Source organism: Ranitomeya variabilis, chromosome 8 (assembly GCF_051348905.1).
Source record: "Ranitomeya variabilis isolate aRanVar5 chromosome 8, aRanVar5.hap1, whole genome shotgun sequence".
Lineage (NCBI taxonomy): Eukaryota > Metazoa > Chordata > Amphibia > Anura > Dendrobatidae > Ranitomeya > Ranitomeya variabilis.
The window spans coordinates 140,473,744-140,500,441 of NC_135239.1; the positions used below are offsets into that span (position 1 = coordinate 140,473,744).

The 26,698-nt window shown below is 44.0% G+C and overlaps 1 protein-coding gene across 5 annotated transcripts in view; it reads right to left on the bottom strand.

Annotated features, from left to right (window-relative positions):
* POLDIP3 (DNA polymerase delta interacting protein 3) overlaps positions 1–26,698 on the bottom strand; it is a 135,905-nt gene that overhangs the window by 25,417 nt on the left and 83,790 nt on the right. For 4 of the 5 annotated variants that reach the window (XR_013218532.1, XR_013218533.1, XR_013218531.1 and 1 more), the window contains exons 4-6: positions 8,668–8,781; positions 3,552–3,752; positions 3,328–3,405 (exon numbers count right to left, since the gene is read on the bottom strand). Coding sequence is in view for 2 of the 5 variants with exons in the window: in XM_077277343.1 (XP_077133458.1) it covers positions 3,328–3,405; positions 3,552–3,752; positions 8,668–8,781 (393 nt within the window). In the remaining 3 variants the exon portion in view is untranslated. The remainder of the gene's footprint in view (positions 1–3,327; positions 3,406–3,551; positions 3,753–8,667; positions 8,782–26,698) is intronic. The other variant, XM_077277344.1, reaches the window with a different exon arrangement.

The following is a 26,698-nucleotide window of genomic DNA, read 5'->3' on the forward strand; positions in this document are numbered from 1 at the left end:
TCCTTCTGAGCTAAGATCCTGCTCCCACCAAGGTTTTTTAGGACGGGGGGATTCAACCGCATCAGAGATGATACCGTAGTCTGTACCTCTTCTTTGATCATAGCTTTAATGCTGTCTAAAAAAGAGGTCTGCTCTTCATTAAGTAACCCCGACATGCAGCAGTCACATAGCTTTTTAGAGTGTACTTCTGGCAGTCTGTTTGAGCATAAGGGACATCTATTAGTCTTGCGTTTAGACACTGCTGCTGGACGCTTGGGCGCTTCCTTATCCTGAAATAGACATATAAGAGGGCCCTATAGTCTGTATTCGACTGGTCCTAGTACACCCCACTATGTATTTACTCACATGTTCTGGGGCGAGCTCTGAGGACTGGACGATTAGCACCCTCCATGTTTACTACACTGTGTTCCAAATTATTATGCACAAAGTTTAGGAGTGATAAGGTTAGAATTTTTTTGTTTGTCATTTAAACTCATTGCTGGTGATGTGTGTCAGGGCTCTTTATATCACTGAAAGCAATTGCAGATACCTGTGCAAATTAGTTTGACAGGTGTGTCCAAATAAAGGCAAGACTGCTTAAGAAGGCTGTTCCACATTATTAAGCAGCCTACATTTTTTTGCCAAAATGGGAAAGAAAAAGGATGTGTCGGCTGCTGAGAAGCAACAAATTGTGGAGTAGTTAGGTCAAGGCATGGACTACAATCAACATTGCCAAGACACTTCATCGTGATCATCGCACAATCAAGTAGTATGTAGCTGATTCCCCGCACACATGTGTGTGTGCTGATAAGGAAAACTTGTGGACTCTTTCCAACAGGCAATTGCGTAAGGTTAAAAGAGCAGCTGCAAAAATGCCTTGTCATAGCAGACGACAAGTTTTTGAAGCTGCTGGTGCCTACAACGTCCCCAGAACAACAAGATGCAGGGTCCTTCAGAGGTTTGCAGCTGTGCGTAAGACATCCTGTCGACCACCTCTATCCACTGCACACAAGCAGAAACGGCTCCAGTGGGCCAAACGATACATGAAGACTGACTTCCAAACTGTTTTGTTCACCGATGAGTGCCGTGCAACGCTCGATGGTCCAGATGGATGGAGTGGAGGATGGCTGGTTGATGGACACCCCATGAAAACACGGCTAAGGCGCTAACAAGGAGGAGGTGGAGTAATGTTTTGGGCTGGAATCATGGGGAGAGAGATTGTCGGCCCCTTTATGATCCCTGAAAGGGTAAAGATGAACTCCATAATCTATGTGGAGTTTCTAAAACAACACTTCCTGCCATGGTTCAAGAGGAAGAACCGTGCTTTCCGCAGCAAGATCATTTTCATGCATGATAATGCACCGTCTCATGCTGCAAAAAACACATCTGCATCTCTGGCTGCTATGGGCATTAAATGACGACAAACTTATGGTGTTGCCACCATCTTCCCCTGACCTCAACCCCATTGAGAACCTCTGGAGCATCATCAAAAGGAGTGTCTATGATGGCGGGAGGCAGTTCACCTCTAAGCAACAGCTCTGGGAGGGTATTCTGTTCACATGCAAAACAATTGAAGCAGAAACCATCCAAAAACTGACAAATTCAATGGACTAGAGAGTTCAGAAGCTTCTTTCGAACAAGGGGTCCTATGTGCAAATGTAACTTCACCTAGAATAAAGTTTTCACTTGAAAACTGTTTGATTTCATTTTGTAATAAGCTGATAATGCATATAACTTCACAATTGACCATTTTTTTGTTCAAAATAAAAAAATAAAAAAAAAGGTTGAAAACTCTGCTGTGCATAATAATTTGGAACATGCATTTTGAGTGTTAGTATCTTTTTAAAAAAAAAAAAAAAAAAGATACTGTTTTCATAGGCAGTTTGCTCCAAAACATTGCAATTATACTAGAATAGTAGATGACCGGAAAATAACAATGACTGCAATTCAGATAGGTAATTTAGAGAAAATATGAGGAAATATTATTTGCATAATAATTTGGAACACCGTGTAGGTCAAGTGTGCTGTCAACTGTCCATGTCTAAATAGTCTGTCTCACCTGACTTCAAGACATCTGACCCGTCCTCCTTCCGAGAGGGCCGGGAGTCTGGGGAGATGCCACCGGTGCAGCCCCACGTGGAGCACGGGCAGGAGAATCGCCGGGCACAGCTGCAGTAGCTGCTGCCTCAGAGCCCCTTATGAAGGGATGAGGCAGCTGACGGGAGCACCCAGCTCTACCATCGCGTGAGGGACCTCCGTTGGTATCCTGCGATCTGTAGGAGTCCCTCCATCGGGACTCAAGCGGTCCAGAGCACCCTCCAGGAGGAAAAGACCGCTCTCGGGAGCCTCTGCTCCCCGACATCATATCCAGGTATTCTATCTTCTGGAGCAGAGGTGTCAAACTGCATTCCTCGAGGGCCGCCAACAGGTCATGTTTTCAGGATTTCCTTAGCATTCCACAAGGTGCTGGAATCATTCTGTGCAGGTGATTAAATTATCACCTGTGCAATGCAAGGAAATCCTGAAAACATGACCAGTTGGTGGCCCTCGATGAAAGCAGTTTGACACCTCTGTTCTGGAGAACTCTCTCCTGCATCTGTCCCTGAAAGGGACAGGAAAAACACTGAAGGGTGGAGGTGGGAAGGGGCTATTTAACTTCTTCTGTGTTCCTGTCCCTATCAAGGATAGGAAGGACAACCTCCTGGTGGTGCTGTCAAGAGGGACATCCTGGAAAAAGAGGTTAGATTATACTCATCTGGGGGGGGCGGTCCGATCCGATGGGCGTCGCGGTTCGGTACGGGGCCTCCTATCTTCATAGGATGACGTCCTCTTCTTGTTTTCACGCTGCGGCTCCGGCGTACTTTGTCTGCCCTGTTGAGGGCAGATCAAAAAAGTCAGCAGTGCGCAGGTGTGGGGCCTCTCTCGGCACCTGCGCACTGCAGTATTTTGCTCTGCCCTCAACAGGGCAGACAAAGTACACCTGCGCCGGAGCTGCAGCGTGAATACAAGAAGAGGACGTCATCGTAAGAAGATGGGAGGCGCCGGACCGCAACGCCCATCGGACCGGACCGCAGCGGGACCGCCCCTGGGGGAGTATAATTTAACCTCTTTTTCTCATCTTTCAGGATACATCGGGGGCTTATCTACAGCATTACAGAATGCTGTAGATAAGCCCCTGATGCCAGTGGGCTTAGCTCATCTTTGATTTTGGGGGTGACAGATTTCCTTTCATTACGGCTTCATTCTAACTGCTCCAGAATGAGTATGAGAAACTGGAAGCTTGGGATTACAAATGTACCACTTTTATCCTGCAGATGGTGGTAAAAAGGTAAATACAACGCTACTTACCACGATATCTTCCTCTGTGACTCTTGGATGCAAATTATTAACGGTCATTTTTGTGCCTTCTAAAGGGCTAAAGACAGACTGGAAACAAAACAATGTGTTAAAAGAAATAAAGAGGAAACTGAACTGCAAAAAGCTGCTAGAACAAACATTATAAAGTACAAGTGTCAGTGTGTGAGCCTGTACTGCTTGATAATACAAGATTCAATGATGCATGCCATTCTCACCTCTTTTGGAGTGGGCCCTACTGAAGAACTGGCCTCCTTTGTGACAAGTGTCCGTGACACGTTGGTTAGAGCCTTTGTGTGCAATAAAGGTGGCAAAGTCTCGGGCTGAGTAGACATGGGAGCTGTGTATGCATCATTCTGTACCACTTTAGTAATAGGTAAAGTTTGCCCAAGAGAAAATGAGTTTCCAGACATTCCCGGCTACAAAAGAAGTAAAACAGACAGTGAAATAACGATTTAGACTAGAAATAACTTCGTGAGCCGTACAGGCAATGGTGTGACAAAGGCTTCCTCACACTGCAAATCCGATATCACATGTCAGCAATCTATTCCAGCCAAATGTGCACTTCCAAAATTAAATTGCGCTCATGGCGTACAATTTTTCTGGAAACCATTGTGAAAAGGAGGAATGTGGGGCTAAAGCAACATAATTGTGGGGAAAAAACATGGTGTCTGATTCAAAGCTTTTAAGCCAAGATTTCTGGAGTAAAAACCTTTAAGTTTTGGCACAACTCAAAGCTGTGCTCAAATTTTGTGACTTGGCATTCTCAAGCCATTTTTGCCCAGCTCCAACAAAGTGGGCAAAACGAGTGCGTCGACCTCTACTTGACAAAATCATGATAACAGTGGTGGTGTTCACTATGCCATAAATCTTACTCTAGCAGTGACTAGAGTAGAATTTGTGGGAGATGCATGCCACTTCTCCGACGTTGCAGATTCATGAAAAGGAGCATTTGACGTCACCACATCTCATCAAGACCAGAGTAAACAACACCGGTCCTGATAAATCAGCCTATAATATTTAATTTTCAAAGTCAAATATTAGAAAATTCAGGGAAGCACCTGTGTGGTCCAGATGGTCATCAAACTCCATACATTAACTCCCTGAGAGGAATCGTTTCCAGGTATCTGTTGAAAAGTGAGGCCAAAACCAACTGTTTTGTTTTTTTTATAAATAAAAAGTTATTTTTTTGCATTAACTCCTCCTTCTCCTGCACAATTTCAACAACGGAATTTTAAGGAAAAAAGTATCCTATAGACTATTTTTTTATTCATATAACTTTCTAGGGCGACTGTTCCCTTGATCCCTTAACGACCAGAGGTATTTTTTGTTTTGCATTTTCGTTTTTCACTCCCCTTCTTCCCAGAGCCATAACTTTATTTTTCCATCAATATGGCCATGTGCGGGCTTGTTTTTCGCGAGACGATTTGTACTTTTGCACAACACCGTTGATTTTACCATGTCGTGTACTGGAAAAAGGAGAAAAAAATACCAGTGTGGTGAAATTGCAAAAAAGTGCAATCCATTTTTTTTTTTTTTTACTAGGTTCAATAAGTGGTGAAACTGACCTGCCATTATGATTCTCCAGGTCATTACGAGTTCATAGACACCAAAATGTCTAGGTTCTTTCTTATCCAAGTGGGGAAAAAAAATTTCCAAACTTTGTTTAAAAAAATCCCCAAATAGCGCCATTTTCCGATACCCGTAGCGTCTCCATTTTTTGTGATCTGAGGTCAGGTTAGGGCTTATTTTTTGCGTGCCGAGCTGACGTTTTTAATGATACCATTTTGGTGCAGATACGATCTTTTGATTGCCCGTTATTGCATTTTAATGTAATGTAGCGGCGACCAAAAAAAGTAATTCTGATATTTTGACTTTTTATTGCTACGCTGTTTAGCGATCAGGTTAATCTTTTTTTATCGATAGATTGGGCGATTCTGAACGCAGCGATACCAAATATATGTATGTTTGAATTTTTGTTTTAATTGTTTTATTTTGAATAGAGTAAAAAGGGGGGTGACTTGAACCTTTATATAAGTTTTTCATTTAAAAAAAAAAAAAAAAAAAACTTTTTTTTTTAACTTTTGGCATGCTTCAATAGTCTACATAGGAAACTAGACGATGCCATAACCTGATCAGCTCTGCTACATACAGGCGATGTTCGAGATCACCCCTATATAGCAGATTTACTCACTTGCTATGAGCGCCGACCACTAGGTGGCGCTCTTTGCAATCTGGCAGTGATAACCATAGAAGTCTCCAGCAGACCTCTAGTTGTCATGCCAAAGAACCGGTGACCCGCAATCACGTGACGGATTCCCAATGGCTGGAAGCGAGAGTTAAATGCTGCTGTCAGCATTTGACAGCAGCATATAAGGTTTTAATAGCTGCGGATGGATCGGGATTCCACCAGCAACTGGTCCGGGCACATGTCAGCTGTTCAAAACAGCTGCCGTGTGCCGCGAAAGATGTGGGCTCATCGCCAGAGCCTACATCAAAGGGAGAGATACCGACGTGGGCGTACTATTATGCCCAATGTCAGAAAGGGGTTAAAGTAAAAATTAAAGGCATGAAGGTGGTCGCATTCCAGTATCAGCCAGCTTCATCAAAATGGGCAGAGAATGGGGACGCGTAGCTAAACTGACCTAATCTAATTTATGAAAAAGTACTTCACTTTAGTTACTGAGCAGAGTACATTTATGTGGTAGGTGCAAGCTAGTTATTATTGTAGCGCCATTTAAACCTTGGCGCTTTACATGTGAAAAGGGGTGCACCTAAAAAAGTACAATTATCTTGAACGAAACGAGTCACCGACTGGTGCAGGAGAGAGGACCCTGCCCATGAGGGCTCAAAGTCTACAAGGGATTGGCGAGGATACAGTAAGTGAGGGAAGAGCTGGTCATGCACCATTTTGGTGGATCGGTGGTTACCGCAGGTTGTAGGCTTGTCAGGAGAGGTGGGTCTTCAGGTTCCATTTGAAGGTTTCCACGGTGGGCAAGAGTTTGATATGTTGGGGTAGAGCGTTCAAGAGTAGGGGGATACACGAGAAAAAAAAATTGTGTATGAGATTGTGGGAAGAGGAAATAAGAAGGTAGAAGAGAAGGAGATCTTGTGAAGATCGGAGGTTGCGTGCAGGTACCGGAGCCGAGGTCACAGATGTATGGAGGAGACAGGTTGTGGATGGCTTTGGATGCCATGTTTAGGGTTTTGAACTGGAGTCTCTGGGCAATTGGGAACCAGTAAAGGGATTGACAGAGGAGGCTGGGGAATAGCGGGGGGATAGGTAGATTAGTCGGGCAGCAGAGTTTAGGATAGACAGGAAGGGGTGCGAAAGTGTTAGAGGTGATCCCACAGAGCAAGAAGTTGCAGTAGTCGAGGCGAAGAGGACGACGGCATGCACTAGTGCTTCAGCAGATTCTTGTTTGAGGAATGTGCGGATCTGGGAGATATTTTTGAATTGAAGTGGGCAGAAAGTGGAAAGGGCGTGGATATGTGGTTTGAAAGCGATCAGAGTCAAGGGTTACCCTGAGACAGTGAGCTTATGGACAGGGGAAAGTGGGAAGCCATTGACTTTGATGAATAGGTCTGTTGGAGGGGTGGTTGAGTGAGGGTGGAAAGATGATGAATTCGGTTTTATCCATATTTTATCCAGCGGCAGAGGCGAGGAGGTGCTCTGTGAGTGGGAGACACCGAATGTCCGGTCTGTAGGCATGAAGAGATAAAAGGTAGGGACAAGTCTGATGCCAAGAGATGAGAGAATGGTCCACTGTGTTAGGTCCAGGAGGAGGAAGACAAAAGAGTGTTGCATGGGTTTGGCAGTTAATATGTCATTGGTGACTTTAGTTAGGGCAGTTTCAGTAGAATGGTGAGCTCGGAAGCCAGATTGTAAGTGGTCAAACAGGGAGCAAGAGGTGGGAGGACACTTCAAAATAGAAGTGTTTCAGTAGATTTGAGGAATAGGGTGGAAGTGATTTGGAGCGATAGCTAGAGAGCATGGTTCAAGGGAGGGCTTTTTGAGGATGGAGGTTATTGAAGCATGTTTGCAGCCTGAGGGAAAGCCACTAGTTGCTAGTGATAGGCTGAAGAGATGGGTAAGTGTTGGGATGAAGTCTGTGATGAGGTGGGATGGTATCGGTCAAGTTCACAGGTGGTGAGATGTGATTTGAAGAGTAAAGATGATTTTCTGTAATGGTGGAGAAGCTGGTTTTGAAGGAGGAGGGCTGAGTAGTTGTGAGGAGGGGCTGTGGGCCAAAACTCTCTCTGATGTAATCGACCTTCTGCTTGAAGAATGAGGCAAAGTTTTCATCTGAGAGGGAGGCGCTGGGGGACGGAGGAGAGAATTGAAAATGTTAAATAGCGGTTTAGAGTTGTGAGACAATGAGGATATGAGAAATGAGAAGTAGGTTTGTTTTTTGCAGCAGCGAGCGTGGACTTGAAAGTATCGAGGAACTGTTTGACTTAGATGTGTTTAATTTAGTGCGATCTTTTCCACATCCACTGAACAACCTTGGAAATTCTTTAGTCAGGTAGTCAGGGCTACCAATTCGAGAGCTGAAACTGTTGTTATAGTAAAAAGATTCTTCTTAAAGGGAACCTGTCACCCCCAAAATCGACGGTGAGCTAAGCCCACCGGCATCAGGGGCTTATCTACAGCATTCTGTAATGCTGTAGATAAGCCCCCGATGTAACCTAAAAGATGAGAAAAAGAGGTTATATTATACTCACCTGGGCGGGCGGTCCGATCCGATGGGCGTCGTGGTCCGGTCCGGGGCCTCCCATCTTCATAGGATGACGTCCTCTTCTTGTCCCATCGAACCGGACCGGGACCACCCGACAGGTTCCCTTTAATTAATGTGCTACATCGTACTCCAGTGTCAACTGGTTTTTGCCATGTTTTAAGAGCATCGGGATGTAGGGGCAGAGACCCCGATTACAGAGATGTGTCACTTACTGGGCTGTGTTTTGATGTTTCAATAAAATCAGTGTTTTAACAGCACGAGATTATCACTACATGATAAAGTGTCCTCTCTGCCTCCTGGTCCACCCCACACCCAATTAGCAGGTTTCTGTCAATATACATTGTACACAGAAAGCCACCAATCAGTGGATTATACAGGGGGTGAGCATTCAAGTACTGCTAGATCTGCTGCAGATAAACTGATTCTATTAACTACTGTACCCAGTAAACTAAGTGATACTGCGTTGGAATTAGGGTCTCTGTCCTTACACAGTGCTACTGTCAAAATACGTAGCAAACACCTGCTGATTGATTCTCTTTAAGACTGGTTTGCAAAAGTCAGTCCTATTAAATTGGGCCCTAAATGCCAAAATTACCCTTTTTTGCACAGTGTTGGCAGCGGTGATTTTCATCATTTTGGTGGGGATGTGGGAAAATTCCAAGCTGTCATCAATACCATCATCGTCCATATCTTGTAAAGAGGAAACCTGCTGATAGACAAAAAAGTTAATATACTGCCCGTAGGAATGTGAACCAGTTTTACATACAAAAGTGTTAGAACTATGAGCCCAGATCATTATTTAGTATTCCATTCCCTAGTTATGTCATACTGAAAAGGATTTTCAAAATAAGAACATCCGCCTCATCAGGTCTAAGAAATCTAACAACATATGCAGTTTTTACCGTTAATTCTGATGACAGATCTGTTTGGTTTTTTTTGTTTCAATAAACTTTATTCGGTTTTTAACATATATCAATAGGGGAGGTCAACTTATTTAACACTTTCAACAAAGAAAGAAAAAAACTATCCAGCTCTATACATATAAGGACAAGACCGTAACAAGAAGGGGAAAGAAAAAAAAACACTATGTGGGGGTATACATTTCTATTAAAGATCCGCAATCGCTCATCTGCTCCTATTCTTATCACCATTAAATTATTTGAGTAAGAAAACAGATAATGGGAAACCACCATAACTCTCCTGTGAGGGTAAAGAGTGAATACAGAAATTATAAAATAAGATGATCAATGAAGGTAGCTTTCCATGTCTTTTTCATATGTAGGTAGTGGTTTTATGGTGATAGCGTGAGAGCTTGAGTTAGGCATACGCTATGGTCCAGGTCCAGCCATGGAGTCCATGTTTGAAAGAATGCATTCCAATTATCAGTTCTAGTTGTTTGAATATGCTCATATAGCATAATTGCATTCATTCTATCCCTGACCAAGGGCATAGAGAGTGACGTGGTCCTCCACTTAGATGCAATATGCATTTTAGTTGCCATACAAAGCAAACTCATCAGCCTATGCGAGTTCTTAGAAAATCCAGGGTGCTTAGATCCTAATAGAAAAACAGATGGGTCAAGTTGGATTACTTTATTAACCCCTTAAGCCCCGAGGGTGGTTTGCACGTTAATGACCGGGCCAATTTTTACAATTCTGACCACTGTCCCTTTATGAGGTTATAACTCTGGAACGCTTCAACAGATCTTAGCGATTCTGACATTGTTTTCTCGTGACATATTGTACTTCATGATAGTGGTAAAATTTCTTCGATATAACTTGCGTTTATTTGTGAAAAAAACGGAAATTTGGCGAAAATGTCGCAATTTTCCAAGTTTGAATTTTTATGCCCTTAAATCACAGATATGTCACGCAAAATACTTAAGTAACATTTCCCACATGTCTACTTTACATCAGCACAATTTTGGAACCAACATTTTTTTTTTTAGGGAGTTATAAGGGTTAAAAGTTGACCAGAAATTTCTCATTTTTACAACACCATTTTTTTTAGGGACCACATCTCATTTTAAGTCATTTTGAGGGGTCTATATGATAGAAAATACCGAAGTGTGACACCATTCTAAAAACTACACCCCTCAAGGTGCTCAAAACCACATTCAAGAAGTTTATTAACCCTTCAGGTGTTTCACAGGAATTTTTGGAATGTTTAAATAAAAATGAACATTTAACTTTTTTTCACACAAAATTTATTTCAGCTCCAATTTGTTTTATTTTACCAAGGGTAACAGGAGAAAATGGACCTCAAATGTTGTTGTACAATTTGTCCTGAGTACGCCGATACCCCATATGTGGGGGTAAACCGCTGTTTGGGCGCATGGCAGAGCTCGGAAGGAAAGGAGCGCCATTTTACTTTCCAATGCAAAATTGACTGGAATTGAGATGGGACGCCATGTTGCGTTTGGAGAGCCCCTGATGTGCCTAAACATTGAAACCCCCCACAAGTGACACCATTTTGGAAAGCAGACCCCTAAGGAACTTATCTAGATGTGTGGTGAGCACTTTGACCCACCAAGTGCTTCACACAAGTTTATAATGCAGAGCCGTAAAAATAAAAAATCATATTTTTTCACAAAAATGCGCCCCCAATTTTTTATTTTCCCAAGGATAAGAGAAGAAATTAGACCACAAAAGTTGTTGTGCAATTTGTCCTGAGTACGCCGATACCCCATATGTGGGGGTAAACCGCTGTTTGGGCGCATGGCAGAGCTCGGAAGGGAAGGAGCGCCATTTGACTTTTCAATGCAAAATTGACTGGAATTAAGATGGGACGCCATGTTGCGTTTGGAGAGCCCCTGATGTGCCTAAACATTGAAAACCCCCACAAGTGACCCCATATTGGAAACTAGACCCCCCAAGGAACTTATCTAGATGTGTTGTGAGAACTTTGAACCCCCCCCAAGTGTTTCACTAGAGTTTACAACGCAGAGCCGTGAAAATAAAAAATCTTTTTTTTTCCCCACAAAAATGATTTAGCCCCCCAAATTTTTATTTTCCCAAGGAAAACAAGAGAACTTGGCCCCAAAAGTTGTTGTCCAATTTGTCCCGAGTACACTGATACCTCATATGTTGGGGTAAACCCCTGTTTGGGCGCACGGGAGAGCTCGGAAGGGAAGGAGCACTGTTTTACTTTTTCAACGCAGAATTGGCTGGAATTGAGATCGGACACCATGTCGCGTTTGGAGAGCCCCATGATGTGCCTGAACAGTGGAAACTCCCCAATTCTACCTGAAACCCTAATCCAAACACACCCCTAACCCTAATCCCAACGGTAACCCTAACCACACCCCTAACCCTGACACACCCCTAACTCTAATCCCAACCGTAAATGTAATCCAAACCCTAACTTTAGCCCCAACCCTAACCCTAATTTTAGCCCCAACCCTAACTTTAGCCCCAACCCTAACCCTAATGGGAAAATGGAAATAAATACATTTATTTAATTTTATTATTTTTCCTAACTAAGGGGGTGATGAAGGGGGGTTTGATTTACTTTTATAGCGTTTTTTATAGCGGATTTTAATGATTAGCAGCTGTCACACACTAAAAGACGCTTTTTATAGCAAAAACGTTTTTGCGTCTCCACATTTTGAGACCTATAATTTTTCCATATTTTGGTCCACAGAGTCATATGAGGTCTTGTTTTTTGCGGGAAGAGTTGACGTTTTTATTGGTAACATTTTTGGACACGTGACAGTTTTTGATCGCTTTGTATTCCGATTTTTGTGAGGCAGAATGACCAAAAACCAGCTATTCATGAATTTCTTTTGGGGGAGGCGTTTATACCGTTCCACATTTGGTAAAATTGATAAAGCAGTTTTATTCTTCGGGTCAGTACGATTACAGTGATATCTCATTTACATCATTTTTTTATGTTTTGGCGCTTTTATACGATAAAAGCTATTTTATAGAAAAAATAATTATTTTGGCATCGCTTTATTCTGAGGACTATTAATTTTTTTTGGGGGTTATGATGCTGCATGGCGGCTCATTTTTTGCGGGACAAGATGATGTTTTCAGCGGTACCATGGTTACTTATATCCATCTTTTTGATAGAGTGTTATTCCACTTTTTGTTCGGCGGTATGATAAAGCGTTTTTTGCCTCTTTTTTTCTTACGGTGTTCACTGAAGGGGTTAACTAGTGGGACAGTTTTATAGGTTGGGTCGTTACGGACGCGGCGATACTAAATATGTGTACTATTGTTTTTTTTTTATTTAGATAAAGAAATGTATTTATGGGAATAATATATATATATTTTCTTTATTTAGGAATTTTTTTTTTTTTTTACACATGTGGAATTTTTTTTTTTTTTTAACTTTTTTTTAACTTTGTCCCGGGGGGGGGGGGGGGACATCACAGATCGCTGATCTGACAGTTTGCACAGCACTCTGTCAGATCAGCGATCTGACTTACAGCGCTGCAGGCTTACCAGCGCCTGCTCTGGACCTGGAAGTAGTCCCTGCAGGACCCGGATGCAGCCCCGCGGCCATTTTGGATCTGGGGCCTGCAGGGATAGGAGGTAAGAGACGCCTGGAGCAACGCGATCACATCGCGTTTCTCCGAGGGTCTCAGGGAAGCCCACAGGGAGCCCCCTCCCTGCGCGATGCTTCCCTATACCGCCGGAACACTGCGATCATGTTTGATCGCAGTGTGCCGGGGGTTAATGTGCCGGGGGCGGTCCGTGACCGCTCCTGGCACATAGTGCCGGATGTCAGCTGAGATAGTCAGCTGACATTCGGCTGCGCTCCCCCCGTGAGCGCGGCCGATCGCCATGACGTACTATCCAGTCGGTGGGAATTAAGGCCCATCCCACCTCGACGGGATAGTACGTCATATGGGATTAAGGGGTTAAACATTTGTTCAGCTGTAAGTTTTACTTCTTGCCATAGAGCAGAGACTACAGTGCAGCTCCACCATACATGCACCATGTCACCAGGAGTGCCACATCCTCTAAAACACGTTAGATACATGGGGATAAATGGCATGAAGCTTCGCTGGAACCAGATAGGTTCTATGCAGCACCCAAATGGATGATTCCACCAAGGAAACCCGATGGCTGCCCCTAGACTAATCACAACATCTACGCCACTCCTCTAGAGACATCGATTCCCAGGTCTTCCTCCCACTGCTTCATAAACTTTAATTTGTCCTCACCTTGCATAGCATTAATTATAGAATATAATAAAGCAATTGTTTCCCTACCCAAAGGATCATTCACACATTTTTGTTCAAATCCTGATATAGAGGAGGGATTTCTATTCGGCAGATTCTGTTTTGCGAAGTTAAAAATTTGGTTCATACGAAAGGCTTCCCCAAATGGTGGGTTATGTTTTCGGGTGAATTCTTGCATGGTTAATAATGTGTTGAATGGGGTGCATAGGTGTTTTAACGTTATTATGCCATTTAATATCCACCAAGAGTAAGGGGCGGGGGTCTAGGCCTGGTAAAAACATTGGATTGTTAAATATACTTTGTAATGGGGTACATTTAGACTGAAGTCCATTTTTAAATCTTTCCTTCCTCCAGAGAATCAATGAGTGAGCTGCAAAAGGCGCTCCAAATGTCTCGCGGGAGTTTCTCTGTGGTCCATAGTGGGCCTGGTAATGAGTAGGGTTTTAATAAGTGCGATTCTAGGTAGACCCATCTAGGTTTGTTATTAGTAGAACAAACTTTGGTTAATTGAGCAATTTGTGCCAATTTAAAATAGGCAATAAAATTAGGCAGGGATAATCCTCCCATTTTTCTATGTGCAAATTGTTTTCTGTTTAATTCTCGGTTTCTTCCCCTGCATATAAACTTTAAGATTATAGTATGTATATCCCAAAACGCTTTGGAGAGTATCATAATAGGAAGGGAACGGAATAAGTATAAAAATCGTGGGAGGGTCACCATCTTTATGGCGTTTAATGTCCCCAACCAAGACAGTGTCATTGAGGACCATCTGGTCACATCTTTCTGAAGATTTCGAATCAATGGGATATAGTTCCACTTACATAATGATGCTTTAGTGGTCGTGAGGTTTATCCCTATGGAAGTCAAATAGTGCTCTTTTTTTGTGAACCCAAATTGAGAGATCAGGCCTAGTTGAATCTCTTCAGGAGTATTTATGAATAAGGCTTCTGACTTTTCAACATTTATTTTCAGGCCTGAAATTGATTCAAAATCGTGGAGTAACGAGAACAGACTGGGGAGAGTAGTGTGCGGACTGGTGATGGTCAAAAGATCATCCACTAAGAGGCTAACTTTATACTGACTTCCGAGGTCAACTGGGCCTAATATATTAGGATTATTCCTTATAGCTTCTGCCAGAGGTTCCATAGCTAGGGCAAATAATGCTGGTGATAGAGGACATCCCTGCCTAGTTCCTTCCTGTATGGTTATTTGGAGCGGTTGTAATGAGGGCAATTTGAGGTATGCGGTTGGACTATCATATAGTAGATGAAGACATGAAAGTAGCTTGCGGGGGAGGCCAAATTTGGATAGGACTTTAAAGAGGTATGACCAAGATACTGTATCGAAGGCTTTTTCTATGTCTAATGCTAATAGCATAGTCAATCTTTGTGAATTATGTGCTGAATGAATAATGTTTAAGTTCCTTCTTATGTTGTCTGGCCCTTGCCTCATGGGAATGAAACCCACTTGATCTCTATGTATTAATGAGGGGAGTATCTTGTTTATTCTGTCAGTGATAATTGAGGTAAATATTTTAAGGTCAACATTTAACCCCTTCCCGATCTGTAACACAGCGTATGCGTCATGAAAGTCGGTGCCAATCCGACCTGTGACGCATATGCTGCGTTCACAGAATGATTGCGTCCCTGCAGATCGGGTGAAAGGGTTAACTCCTATTTCGCCCGATCTGCAGGGACAGGGGGAGTGGTACTTTAGCCCAGGAGGGGTGGCTTTGCCCCCACGTGGCTACGATCGCTCTGATTGGCTGTTGAAAGTGCAACAGCCATTCAGAGCAATTTGCAATATTTCACCTATGAAAATGGTGAAATATTGCAATCCAGCCATGGCCGATGCTGCAATATCATCAGCCATGGCTGGAAAACCTGATCTGCCCCCCCCCCCCCCCCCCCCACCGATCGCCTCCCCAGTCGTCCGTTATGTGGCCCGGTCCCCTCCGTCCTCCTGTCCGCTCCCCCGTCCTCCTGCCCGCTCCTTCCTTGCTCCGATCCACCTCCCCTGTGCTCTGATCCACCCCCCGAGCTGCCCCCCTTACCCCCTCATACTTACCGAGCCTCCCGATGTCGGTCCGTCTCCTCCCTGGGCGCCGCCATCTTCCAAAATGGCGGGCGCATGCGCAGTACGCCCGCCGAATCTGCCGGCCGGCAGATTCGTTCAATGTACATTTTGATCACTGTGAAAACCTATCACAGTGATCAAAATAAAAAAAAATGTAAATGACCCCCCCCCCCCCTTTATCACCCTTATAGCTAGGGACAACAATAAAATAAAGAAAATTATTTTTTTTTCCCCCCCCACTAGGTTCAGAACCAGGGTTAGGGTTAGGGTTTTCTGGTCCTCTGTGGATTTTTCCTTAGGGTTAGGGTATTCTGGTCCTCTGTGGATTTTTCCACAGCGCATTTGATAAATTCGCAGCGTAAAACCGCTGCGGACTTATCGCGGATTCAACGTGGTTTTTCTGCGGATTTCACTGCGGTTTTACAACTGCGGTTTTCTATTGGAGCAGTTGTAAAACCGCTGCGGAATCCGCAGAAAGATGTGACATGCTGCGGAATGTAAACCGCTGCGTTTCCGCGCAGTTTTTTCCGCAGCATGTGCACAGCGTTTTTTGTTTCCCATAGGTTTACATTGAACTATAATCTCAAGGGAAACTGCTGCGGACCCGCAGCTGCGGAAACGCTGCGGATCCGCAGCGTTTTCCGCAGCATGTGCACATAGCCTTAGAATTAGGCTATGTGCACGGTGTGGATTTGGCTGCGGATCCGCAGCTGATTGGCTGCTGCGGATTCATAGCAGTTTTCCAACAGGTTTACAGTTCCATGTAAATCTTTGGAAAACCAAATCCGCTGTGCCCATGGTGCGGAAAATACCGTGCAGAAACGCTGCGTTGTATTTTACGCAGCATATCAATTCTTTGTGCGGATTCCGCAGCATTTTACACCTGTTCCTCAATAGGAATCCGCAGGTGAAATCCGCACAAAAACCACTGGAAATCTGTGGTAAATCCGCAGGTAAAACGCAGTGCCTTTTACCTGCGGATTTTTCAAAAATGGTGCGGAAAAATCTCACACGAATCCACAACGTGGGCACATAGCCTTAGGGTTAGGGATGGAATTAGGGCTAGGGTTGGAAATAGGTTTAAGATTAGGCTTGTGGTTAGGGTTATGGTTAGGGGTGTGTTGGGGTTAGGGTTGTGGTTAGGGTTGAAATTAGAGTTGGGATTAGGGTTATGGCTAGAGTTGGGATTAGGGTTAGGGGTGTGTTGGGGTTAGTGTTGGAGTTAGAATTGAGAGGTTTCCACTGTTTAGGCACATCAGGGGTCTCCAAACGCAACATGGCGCCACCATTGATTCCAGCCAATCTTGCGCTCCAAAAGTCAAATGGTGCACCCTCCCTTCCGAGCCCCAACGTGCAACCAAACAGTGGTTTACCCCCACGTACGGAGTACCAGCATACTCGGGACAAACTGGGCAACAACTATTGGGGTCCAATTTCATCTGTTACCCTTGTGAAAATAAAAAATTGCTTGCTAAAACATCATTTTTGAGGAAATAAAAATTATTTTTTATTTTCACGGCTCTGCGTTGTAAACTTCTGTGAAGCACTTGGGGGTTCAAAGTGCTCACCACATATCTAGATAAGTTCCTTTGGGGGTCTAGTTTCCAAAATAGGGTCACTTGTGGGGGGGGGTTTACTGTTTAGGGACATCAGGGGCTCTGCAAACGCAACGTGACGCCCGCAGAGCATTCCATCAAAGTCTGCATTTCAAAATGTCACTACTTCACTTCCGAGCCCCGGCATGTGCCCAAACAGTGGTTTACCCCCACATATGGGGTATTAGTGTACTCAGGAGATACTGGACAACAACTTTTGGGGTCAAATTTCTCCTGTTACCCTTGGGAAAATAAAAAATTCTGGGCAAAAAAATTATTTTTGAGGAAAGAAAACGTATTTATTATTTTCACGGCTCTGCGTTATAAACTTCTGTGAAGCATTTGGGGGTTCAAAGTGCTCACCACACATCTAGATTAGTTCCTTGGGAGGTCTAGTTTCCAAAAGGGGGTCACTTGTGGGGGAGCTCCAATGTTTAGGCACACAGGGGCTCTCCAAACGCGACATGGTGTCCGCTAATGATTGGAGCTAATTTTCCATTCAAAAAGCCAAATGGCGTGCCTTCCCTTCCGAACCCTGCCGTGTGCCCAAACAGTGGTTTACCCCCACATATGGGGTATCAGCGTACTCAGGAGAAACTGGACAATAACTATTGGGGTCCAATTTCCCCTGTTACCCTTGGGAAAATAAAAAAGTCCAGGCTAAAAAATCATTTTTGAGGAAAGAAAAATTATTTTTTACTTTCACGGCTCTGCGTTATAAACTTCTGTGAAGCACCTGGTGGTTTAAAGTGCTCACTATGCATCTAGATAAGTTCCTTGGGGGGTCTAGTTTCCAAAATGGGGTCACTTGTGTGGGAGCTCCAATGTTTAGGCACACAGGGGCTTTCCAAACGCGACATGGTGTCCGCTAACGATGGAGATCATTTTTCATTCAAAAAGTCAAATGGCGCTCCTTCCCTTCCGAGCCCTGCCGTGCGCCCAACCAGTGGTTTACCCCCACATATGAGGTATCAGCGTACTCAGGACAAATTGGACAACAACGTTCATGGTCCAGTTTCTCCTTTTACCCTTGGGAAAATAACAAAATTGTTGCTAAAAGATCATTTTTGTGACTAAAAAGTTAAATGTTCATATTTTCCTTCCATGTTGCTTCTGCTGTTGTGAAACCCCTGAAGGGTTAACAAACCTCTTGAATGTGGTTTTAAGCACCTTGAGGGGTGTAGTTTTTAGAATGGTGTCACTTTTGGGTATTTTCAGCCATATAGACCCCTCAAACTGACTTCAAATGTGAGGTGGTCCCTAAAAAAAATGATTTTGTAAATTTTGTTGTAAAAATGAGAAATCACTGGTCAAATTTTAACCTTTATAACTTCCTAGCCAAAAAAAATTTGTTTCCAAAATTGTGCTGATGTAAAGTAGACATGTGGGAAATGTTATTTATTAACTATTTTGTGTCACATAACTCTCGGATTTAACAGAATAAAAATTCAAAATTTGAAAATTGCGAAATTTTAAAAATTTTCGCCAAATTTCCATTTTTTTCACAAATAAACGCAAAAATTAGCGACCTAAATTTACCACTAACATGAAGCCCAATATGTCACGAAAAAATCTCAGAATCGCTAGGATCCGTTGAAGCGTTCCTGAGTTATTACCTCATAAAGGGACACTGGTCAGAATTGCAAAAAATGGCCAGGTCATTAAGGTCAAAATAGGCTGGGTCATGAAGGGGTTAATAGTGAAATGGGCCTATAATTTTTGGTTAATAGATGATCTCTTTTCGGCTTACGGATCACTGTCACGTGCACAGTATAGAATTCAGGGGGCATTTGGGATCCATTTAAAAGGGAATTGCAGAAGTTTTTTATGTGGGGCGTGAGTGATTCGCTAAATTTTTTGTAATAAAGAGCCGTGAGGCCATCTGGTCCAGGTGCCTTGCCAGTTATCAAATTTTTAATTATTAATTTTATTTCTTCTTCATTTATTTCTGCTTGAAGTTGTTGGGATGTGGATTCGTTGATCTTGGGAAGCGGTAGATTTTGTAAAAAAGATTGTAAATGGTGTGGAGGGGGGGATTGCAGAGAAGAATAAAGTTTCTGATAGTAGTCATGGAATTCCTTATAGATAATTTCGGGGTGTGCCGAGACGTGACCTTTTTTATTTTTAATTGATGGAATAGTGTTTAATAGTTCTTTTGTCCTTAATTGTCGCGCCAGCATTCTACTTGGTTTATTTGCCCCTCTATAAAAAGAGGCTCTGGTCCAGGCCAAGGGCCTCTCTGTTCTATTGGTAAGGGTGGCATTTAATTGCAATTTGGTATCATGTATTTGTTTAATCAAGTAACGGGAGGTAGATAGTCGATTTGCTTGTTCGAGCTTCACCAGTTTATTTTCCAGCTTAGTTTGGAGCTCTGATCTCTTTCTTTTTGTTCGCCGCTATTTTAATAAACGTACCAGTAATGTATTTTTTATGGGCTAACCACACATTTCCAGGGCTCGATTCCTCCGTGACATTAGATTGGAAATAGAATCTTAACTCCTCCTTAATTTGAGTAGCTACCATGGGGTCTACAATTAGGGATTCATTTAATCGCCAGCGAAACAGGCGAGATGTCGCTATATTGAAGTTAAACACAGAAAGAACTGCATCATGGTCAGACCATGAAGATGGGATGTGGCGTGAAAACAATACAGCTGGAAGTGAGTTTGTTGTGGTTATATGCAGATCAATTCTCGAGTATGATTTGTGTACAGAGGAAAAGCATGTGTATCCTCTCTTCGATTCATTAGTCCCTCTCCACATGTCCACCAGTCTGCTCTCGCCCATCAAGCGAAGGATTTTTTTTCTATCTGCTTTGGTAATATCTGACCTTTTCAGGGCACTGCTGTCTAAGCTTGGGTTTAGGGTGAAGTTGAAGTCTCCACACCATATCAGGTGTTGGTATGGGATTGAAGATATTTTAGACAAAATTAATTTAAAAACCAAAGCTTGGGTATTAGCGGGTAGGTAGCAATTCACTATGCAGATATTTTGGCCTTGTAAGGAGCCTTGTAGGATTATAAACCTGCCCTCAGGGTCTGAGTATGTGTTGCTTATTTGGAGTGGTAGACTATTTCTAAGAAATATGGCCACACCTCTAGTTTTACGTTCCCAGGATGCTAAAAAGAAACACGAGAAATGTGAATCAAAGTATTTAGGGCTTGAGGACTTAAGGCCCCGTCTCACATAGCGAGATCGCTAGCGAGATCGCTGCTGAGTCACAAGTTTTGTGACGCAACAGCGACCTCCATAGCGATCTCGCTATGTGTGACACGTACCAGCGATCAGGCCCCTGCTGCGAGATCGCTGGTCGTGTCGGAATGGCCTGGACCTTTTTTTGGTCGTTGAGGCCCCGCTGACATCGCTGAATCGGTGTGTGTGACACCGATCCAGCGATGTCTTCACTGGTAACCAGGGTAATCATCGGGTTACTAAGCGCAGGGCCGCGCTTAGTAACCCGATGTTTACCCTGGTTACCAAAAAAAACAAACAGTACATACTCGCCTTTCGGTGTCCAGGTCCCTTGCCGTCTGCTTCCTGCTCTCACTGACTGCCGGCCGTACAGTGAGAAGTGAGAGCACAGCAGTGACGTCACCGCTGCGCTCTGCTCTCAGTGTACAGCGGCTCAGTCAGAGCAGGAAGCAGACGGCAAGGGACCTGGACACCGAAAGGCGAGTATGTACTGTTTGTTTTTTTTGGTAACCAGGGTAAACATCGGGTTACTAAGCGCGGCCCTGCGCTTAGTAACCCGATGTTTACCCTGGTTACCGGGTGCTGCAGGGGGACTTCGGCATCGTTGAAGACAGTTTCAACGATGCCGAAGTCGTTCCCCTGATCGTTGGTCGCTGGAGAGAGCTGTCTGTGTGACAGCTCCCCAGCGACCACACAGCGACTTACCAACGATCACGGCCAGGTCGTATCGCTGGTCGTGATCGTTGGTAAATCGCTTAGTGAGACGGGGCCTTTAGAGAAGTGGGTTTCCTGTAAGCATATATCATCAGGTTTTTGTTTATGGAAATCTATAAAAGCCTTCTTGCGTTTCAAAGGGGAGTTATACCCTCGCACATTATGGGAAAGGATTCTACACATGGCAATATAGTCATTTACTGCTGAACGACAGATTCCTGGGGTCCCGACTCTAATCCTTCCTCAGAGTACCAGATCAGGCATGAACGATAGTTATAGATGTAAACATTTTTGTAGGGAAACAATAGGGAAGCGACAAAACAGGGGGAGACAATGACAAGGAACATACAACAAAAAATCAATTGGGTTAAGAACCCAAGTTGTATGGTGATGGTGAAGAGAGGGGAAGGGAGGGGGGGGATAAAGGGGATAGCAAGAATGGAGAATGGAATGAGGGAGAAAGGGGAAGGAAAGGCGAGGTGAGGGGGGTAGGAAGGTAAGAGGATAGGTAGGGGGTTGGGAGAAAGGCTTAGGGGATAGGTAAGAAAGGGGAGGGGGAAGAGTAAATTAGGGCATATGATACTTTACTCGGAATTAATTGCAGGCATAAATATTTTAGATATTCTACCACCTTTTAGGTCTGATAGTGTAAGACCCAGTAATAAGGTTATGAACCTTAATTTTCGTGAGGACTATTCAAAAAACATATTACTATTAAAATTTTCAGAACCAAATGAGTTCAAATTGCAAAGTAATTAAAACATGCTCAAGTGACCCGTATGTTCTGGCTCCTGGTTCTAGGCACGAACTTCCAATCTTTAGTTGGACGTGGTCTACGCTGTGGCTGAGGTGGTACTGCTTCCAGAACCGGAATCCCAGCGCGATCAAGGGCTTTCTTGCCATCTTCCAGTGAACGACAAACAAATAACTCATTGCCATATGTAAATGAGTGTGCAAAGGGAAAACCCCATCTGTACTTTACCTGCATTGTCTGAAGTGCAGTAGTGATTGGCTTAAGGGCCCTTCTCCTAGCCAGCGTAGACGGGGAAATATCTGCGTATAGGTGCACTGAGTCTGGCAGACCTGGCAGGGAGGTTAGATCTCTAGTGGCAGTCAGGATAAGGTCCCTAGACTCCTCATGATGCATTTTGAGAACCACATCTCTAGGGAAATCTGTAGAGCGCGGTCTGCCCAAGGCCCTATGTATCCTTGTAATGCGCAGCAAGGATGGATCCAGATCTGGCAATAGCGTCTTAAACAGTGCAGAGGCAGTGTCTTTAAGCGCCAGTACAGTTTCAGGGAGACCGCAGATTCGTATATTACTTCTGCGAGATCTATTCTCATAGTCCTCACACTTTAATTCAAGATCTGCAATGCGTTCTGTGTGCTGCTTAATAGTTTCTTGGTCTTCCTCAAGAGCCTCAGCTGTGGCATCCATTTTTTCCTCCAGTTGGAGGTGCGTTGAACTATGTCTTGCAACTGGGTAGAGATGCTTTGCATGGCTGAGGCGAGCTCAGCTTTGAAAGTCTCCTGGGGCGCTTTAACTAGCGCTGCTGTGGGGACAACAGCTCCCTCAGTCACTGCCAGTTCGTCGGGGCCAGCTTCACTATTGAGCGATGCAGGAGAGACTGATGGGGAGGAGGTGACGGTGGCCATTTTGCCAGCTCCACCGCTCACGAGGATGTCAGCGATTGTGCAGCTTACCGGATGACTGGTGCTGCCTTTCTTTGGCATTTCAGCCCGTACGGATCCTGGAGGCAGAGGCGGTCCATTCAGGGTGAGTCTGCAGTAATTCCGGTGGTCTGTGGGGTAATGACGGCAGGTTCGGGCTGCGGAGCTCAGCAGAGCATATCTGACTCCGTCAAGGTCTGCGCATGCGCCCCCGACAGATCTGTTTTAACCTTAAAACCCCCCAAGAAATTAAAAGCACAAAAAAGTGCGCAATAGTCCGCAAAATATGCCCACTAGCCAACCAAGGTCCAAACCTATTCAAGTTTTAGTTTTTACTATAATAGATACAGCACTTACAAGAAAAGTGTATATCAAGAGGCAAAATGAAGTGACATTCAGATATGTAAATCCATTATATAATAATACTCTAAAACAAATGAAGGTGAGTAGAGGGGAAAAAAAAGAAAAAAAAAAAAAGGGATGTTTGGAAAAAATCATTACAATAAAGAAAACAAAATGACAAATTAGAAAATAAAAATAAAGTAAATAAGAACAGTATTAGACTAGTAAATCTTTGCATTAATAGTGTAACATTGTCTCCCTCCTGAGATTCAGACCAGAAGGTACTCTGGTATTTAGAGAGAAAATACAATAAGCTTCTCTATTAAGGAGAATTTTTACACAGTCTTCTCCCCATCCATATATGTTTTAGGATAGATTCTATGGCATAGGCTAGAAAGTTGGTTGTTTGTCTGTTGTGACGAGAGATAAAATGTTAAGATGCATTAGAAGCATTGCTAATATACAGGTGTTCCCCAATTCTGCATTGCTAATATCATACAGGTGTTCCCCAATTCTGTATTTTAATGTCCTAGTAGTGAAGCCTACATATTTTAACCCCTTAAAGGGAACCTGTCACCCCATTTTCAGTATGAGATAAAAATACCGTTAAATAGGGCCTGAGCTGTGCTTTACAATAGTGTATTTTTTGTTCCCTGATTCCCCACCTATGCTGCCGAAATACCTTACCAAAGTCGCCGTTTTCGCCTGTCAATCACGCGGTCTGGTCAAAAGGGCGTGGTAAAATGGCTGTTTCTCCCCCACCTTTTGCTTATCTTCCCAGCGTTGGCGTAGTGTTTTGCGCATGCGCAACTGCCGAATGCACCGCGCAGCGGCAGCAGAGATGCAAACTCGGCTTCAGGAAAATGGCCGCCGCGATCTCCATCTGCGCACGCGCGGCATCCCGCGGCCATTTTCCTGAAGCCCCGGGCAGCAGAGCACTCCATCTGCGCACGCGCGGCCTCAGGAAGATGGCCGCCGCCACGGAAAAGCCGGTGAATAGCGCAGATCGCGCTCTTTGTCTGCCGCTGCGCAGTGCATTCGGCAGTTGCGCATGCGCAAAACACTACGCCAATGCCGGGAAGATAAGCAAGAGGTGGGGGAGAAAGCCATTTCACCACACCAGCGTGATTGACAGGCGAAAACGGCGACTTTGGTAAGGTATTTCGGCAGCATAGGTGGGGAATCAGGGGACAAAAAATACACTATTGTAAAGCACAGCTCAGGCCCTATTTAAACGGTATTTTTATCTCATACTGAAAAAATGGGGTGACCGGTTCCCTTTAATGACCGCCGATGCACCTTTTAAAAATGGCAGCAGTTAAAGGGAACCTATCACTTCGTTTTGCCACTATAATATGCGGCCACCGCCTTTTGGGGCTTATATAAAGAATTCTGTAATGTTGCAGATAAGCACCGGATCCCACATGAAAGAGAAGAAAAACGAGTTTTATTATACTCACCCGGGGGGCAGTCCGGTCCGATGGGTGTCGCAAGGCCGGGTCCTCCCATCTTCATGTGATGTCATCATCCTGCTTGCTTCGTGTCTCGCTCCTGCACGTTCGTACTGATCTACCCTGTTTGAGGGCAGAGCAAATTCCTGCAGTGCGCAGGAGCTAGGCCTCTGACTTTTCCCGGCACCTGCACACTGCAGGAATTTGCTCTGCCTGCGCAGTCAAACTCTTGACAGCGGCATTTAACAGTGGGTCATCAAACCTACACATATTTGGTATCGCCGTGATCAGAATTGCCCAATCTATATAAAAAAAAAGGATTAACCTGATCGCTAAACGGCGTAGCGAGAAAAAAAAAAGAAAATAAAAATGTCAAAATTACGTTTTTCTGGTCGCTGCGACATTGCATTAAAATGCAATAATGGGAGATTAAAAGAACGTATCTGCACAAAAGCGGTATAAGCGGGTCAACAGTAACTCCATATTCTCATACGTTTCTTTCATGTGTACGGCATGTCCAATAGGTATAGAAGGATAGATATTTCTGTTGTGTAGTAAAACAGCCTTCAGATTTAAAACTGAAGAATCAATGAACAGCCATTCCTTCGGGTCATGTTCGCATCCAAGAGCGCCAAACAACCCCAAGACGCCGTTGCAAAAGGTTAACTGTCGACATGGTTGAAAAATTGATTAAGATCTTCTTGACGACTGAAAAACAAACTCTTGTTTCTGGTTATAAGAGATTCTGTTCTTGTAGCCTTGATCCCAATAATTCTGCCTGCCTTTTTGACAATTTCAAATCTCTGACCAAGTCACTCAGATCAGCTTGACTGAACAGATGTGGATTAGATGTAGAAGGCTCAAAGTCTGGGATTGCAGCAGTTTCATTTTCCACTGACATTGTTAGTTCATCTTCGTTGTCCTCCATTGTCCATACTTTGGGCGGCATTGGAACACAGACTCATCGTGTGGCACTGGTCTTATGGCTGAAGGAAGATTAGATATTCTATTGACTTCTTGTTCTTTGTTGAATATTCTGTTACATTTGTAAGGCAAAAAGTAGCAATCTATTACATGATCTCTCTGCTCTCGCCATATCATTGGGACAGTGAACGGCATTGAAGGTCGTGATCCATTCAGCCATGCTCTAAGGCTGGTTTCACATTTGCGGTTGTGTCCGCAGCATTTGTACCGCATATATCCGCATGCGTTGTGTATTCCTATATTTAACATTAGCGACGCATGAGTTTTTGTTTGTTCGCGTTTTGCCGCATTTGACGACGCATGCGTCGTTTAATCGTTTGCGGCTTGGCGCGGAAATGCAACATGTAGTAATTTTTAGAGGCGTCTATTTGCTGCCTGGAAACGCATGCGGTCGATTGCGCAAGGTTTGCGACAAAACGCATTGCTGTCTATATAAACGCATGCGTTTACAAGCACATGCGTTTGGTTGCGTTCGTGAACGCATGCGTTTCAATAGAGAAAAACATGTCTAGACACCGATAAGCCACCCCCCACCATCAAGGTGATAAAGGGAGGGTGTGGACAGTTGCAGGTCACTTCTCACCAGACACTGAAGCAGACGAGACGCAGGCTACATCCTTGGAGGAAAAAAAAACACTGAACAATGTGAGTATATCCTATCCAATGCCTTCATTTTCTATTTTCTGTCTCTACATGTCCTAATTTCTTGCATTTCTTTCTTTCTACATGCAACAGAATGTCTTCTTCGGATTCTTCTGGTGAGGAGTTTCGTCCTGGGCCGTCGGAAGTAGAGCATGTCAGTGAGGTGAGTACTTGCCTCGTCAGATTGGTAAGTATTCACTGTCACATCGACACATGTGACAATTTGATTTTTTTCTTTTTTTTTTTTAGAGCTCTTTTACTGCGGCAGAGACAGGGCAGGAGCAGCGGAGTCAAGGTCCGGTGGAAAGACGGCAGCGGGTACGTATACAAGGCTGACTGTTTACTGTATCCTCAGTGTAATATTCTTGAATCTTCCTTTCTTTCCATTCGTATTTCTTTACTTTTTTCTTCTGGAATCCTTTTGTATGTTGACTTTCCTATTCATGCCATTTCTCAGCATCTTTTTTCTTCATTTTCCTTATGTTAATTGAGCAAACTGTAATGACTTTTTAATTTTTAGGTTTCACAACGGGAGGATGATCTAATTGAGAATGACCTCCTCATCTCCCTGGTCCAGGAGCGAGTCCCGTTGTGGGACACCCGGGATCCACTGCACTCAAACAACGTCACGATCCGGCGCTTATGGAATGAGGTGGCCCAAGCGATGTGGGATGGCTGGGACAACGCCCCGACACGGGTCCGAAATGCATTTGGTAAGTATTGCACTGCAGTGTGAAGCAGCAGAGACCTTGGCCGTGCTCACTCGAC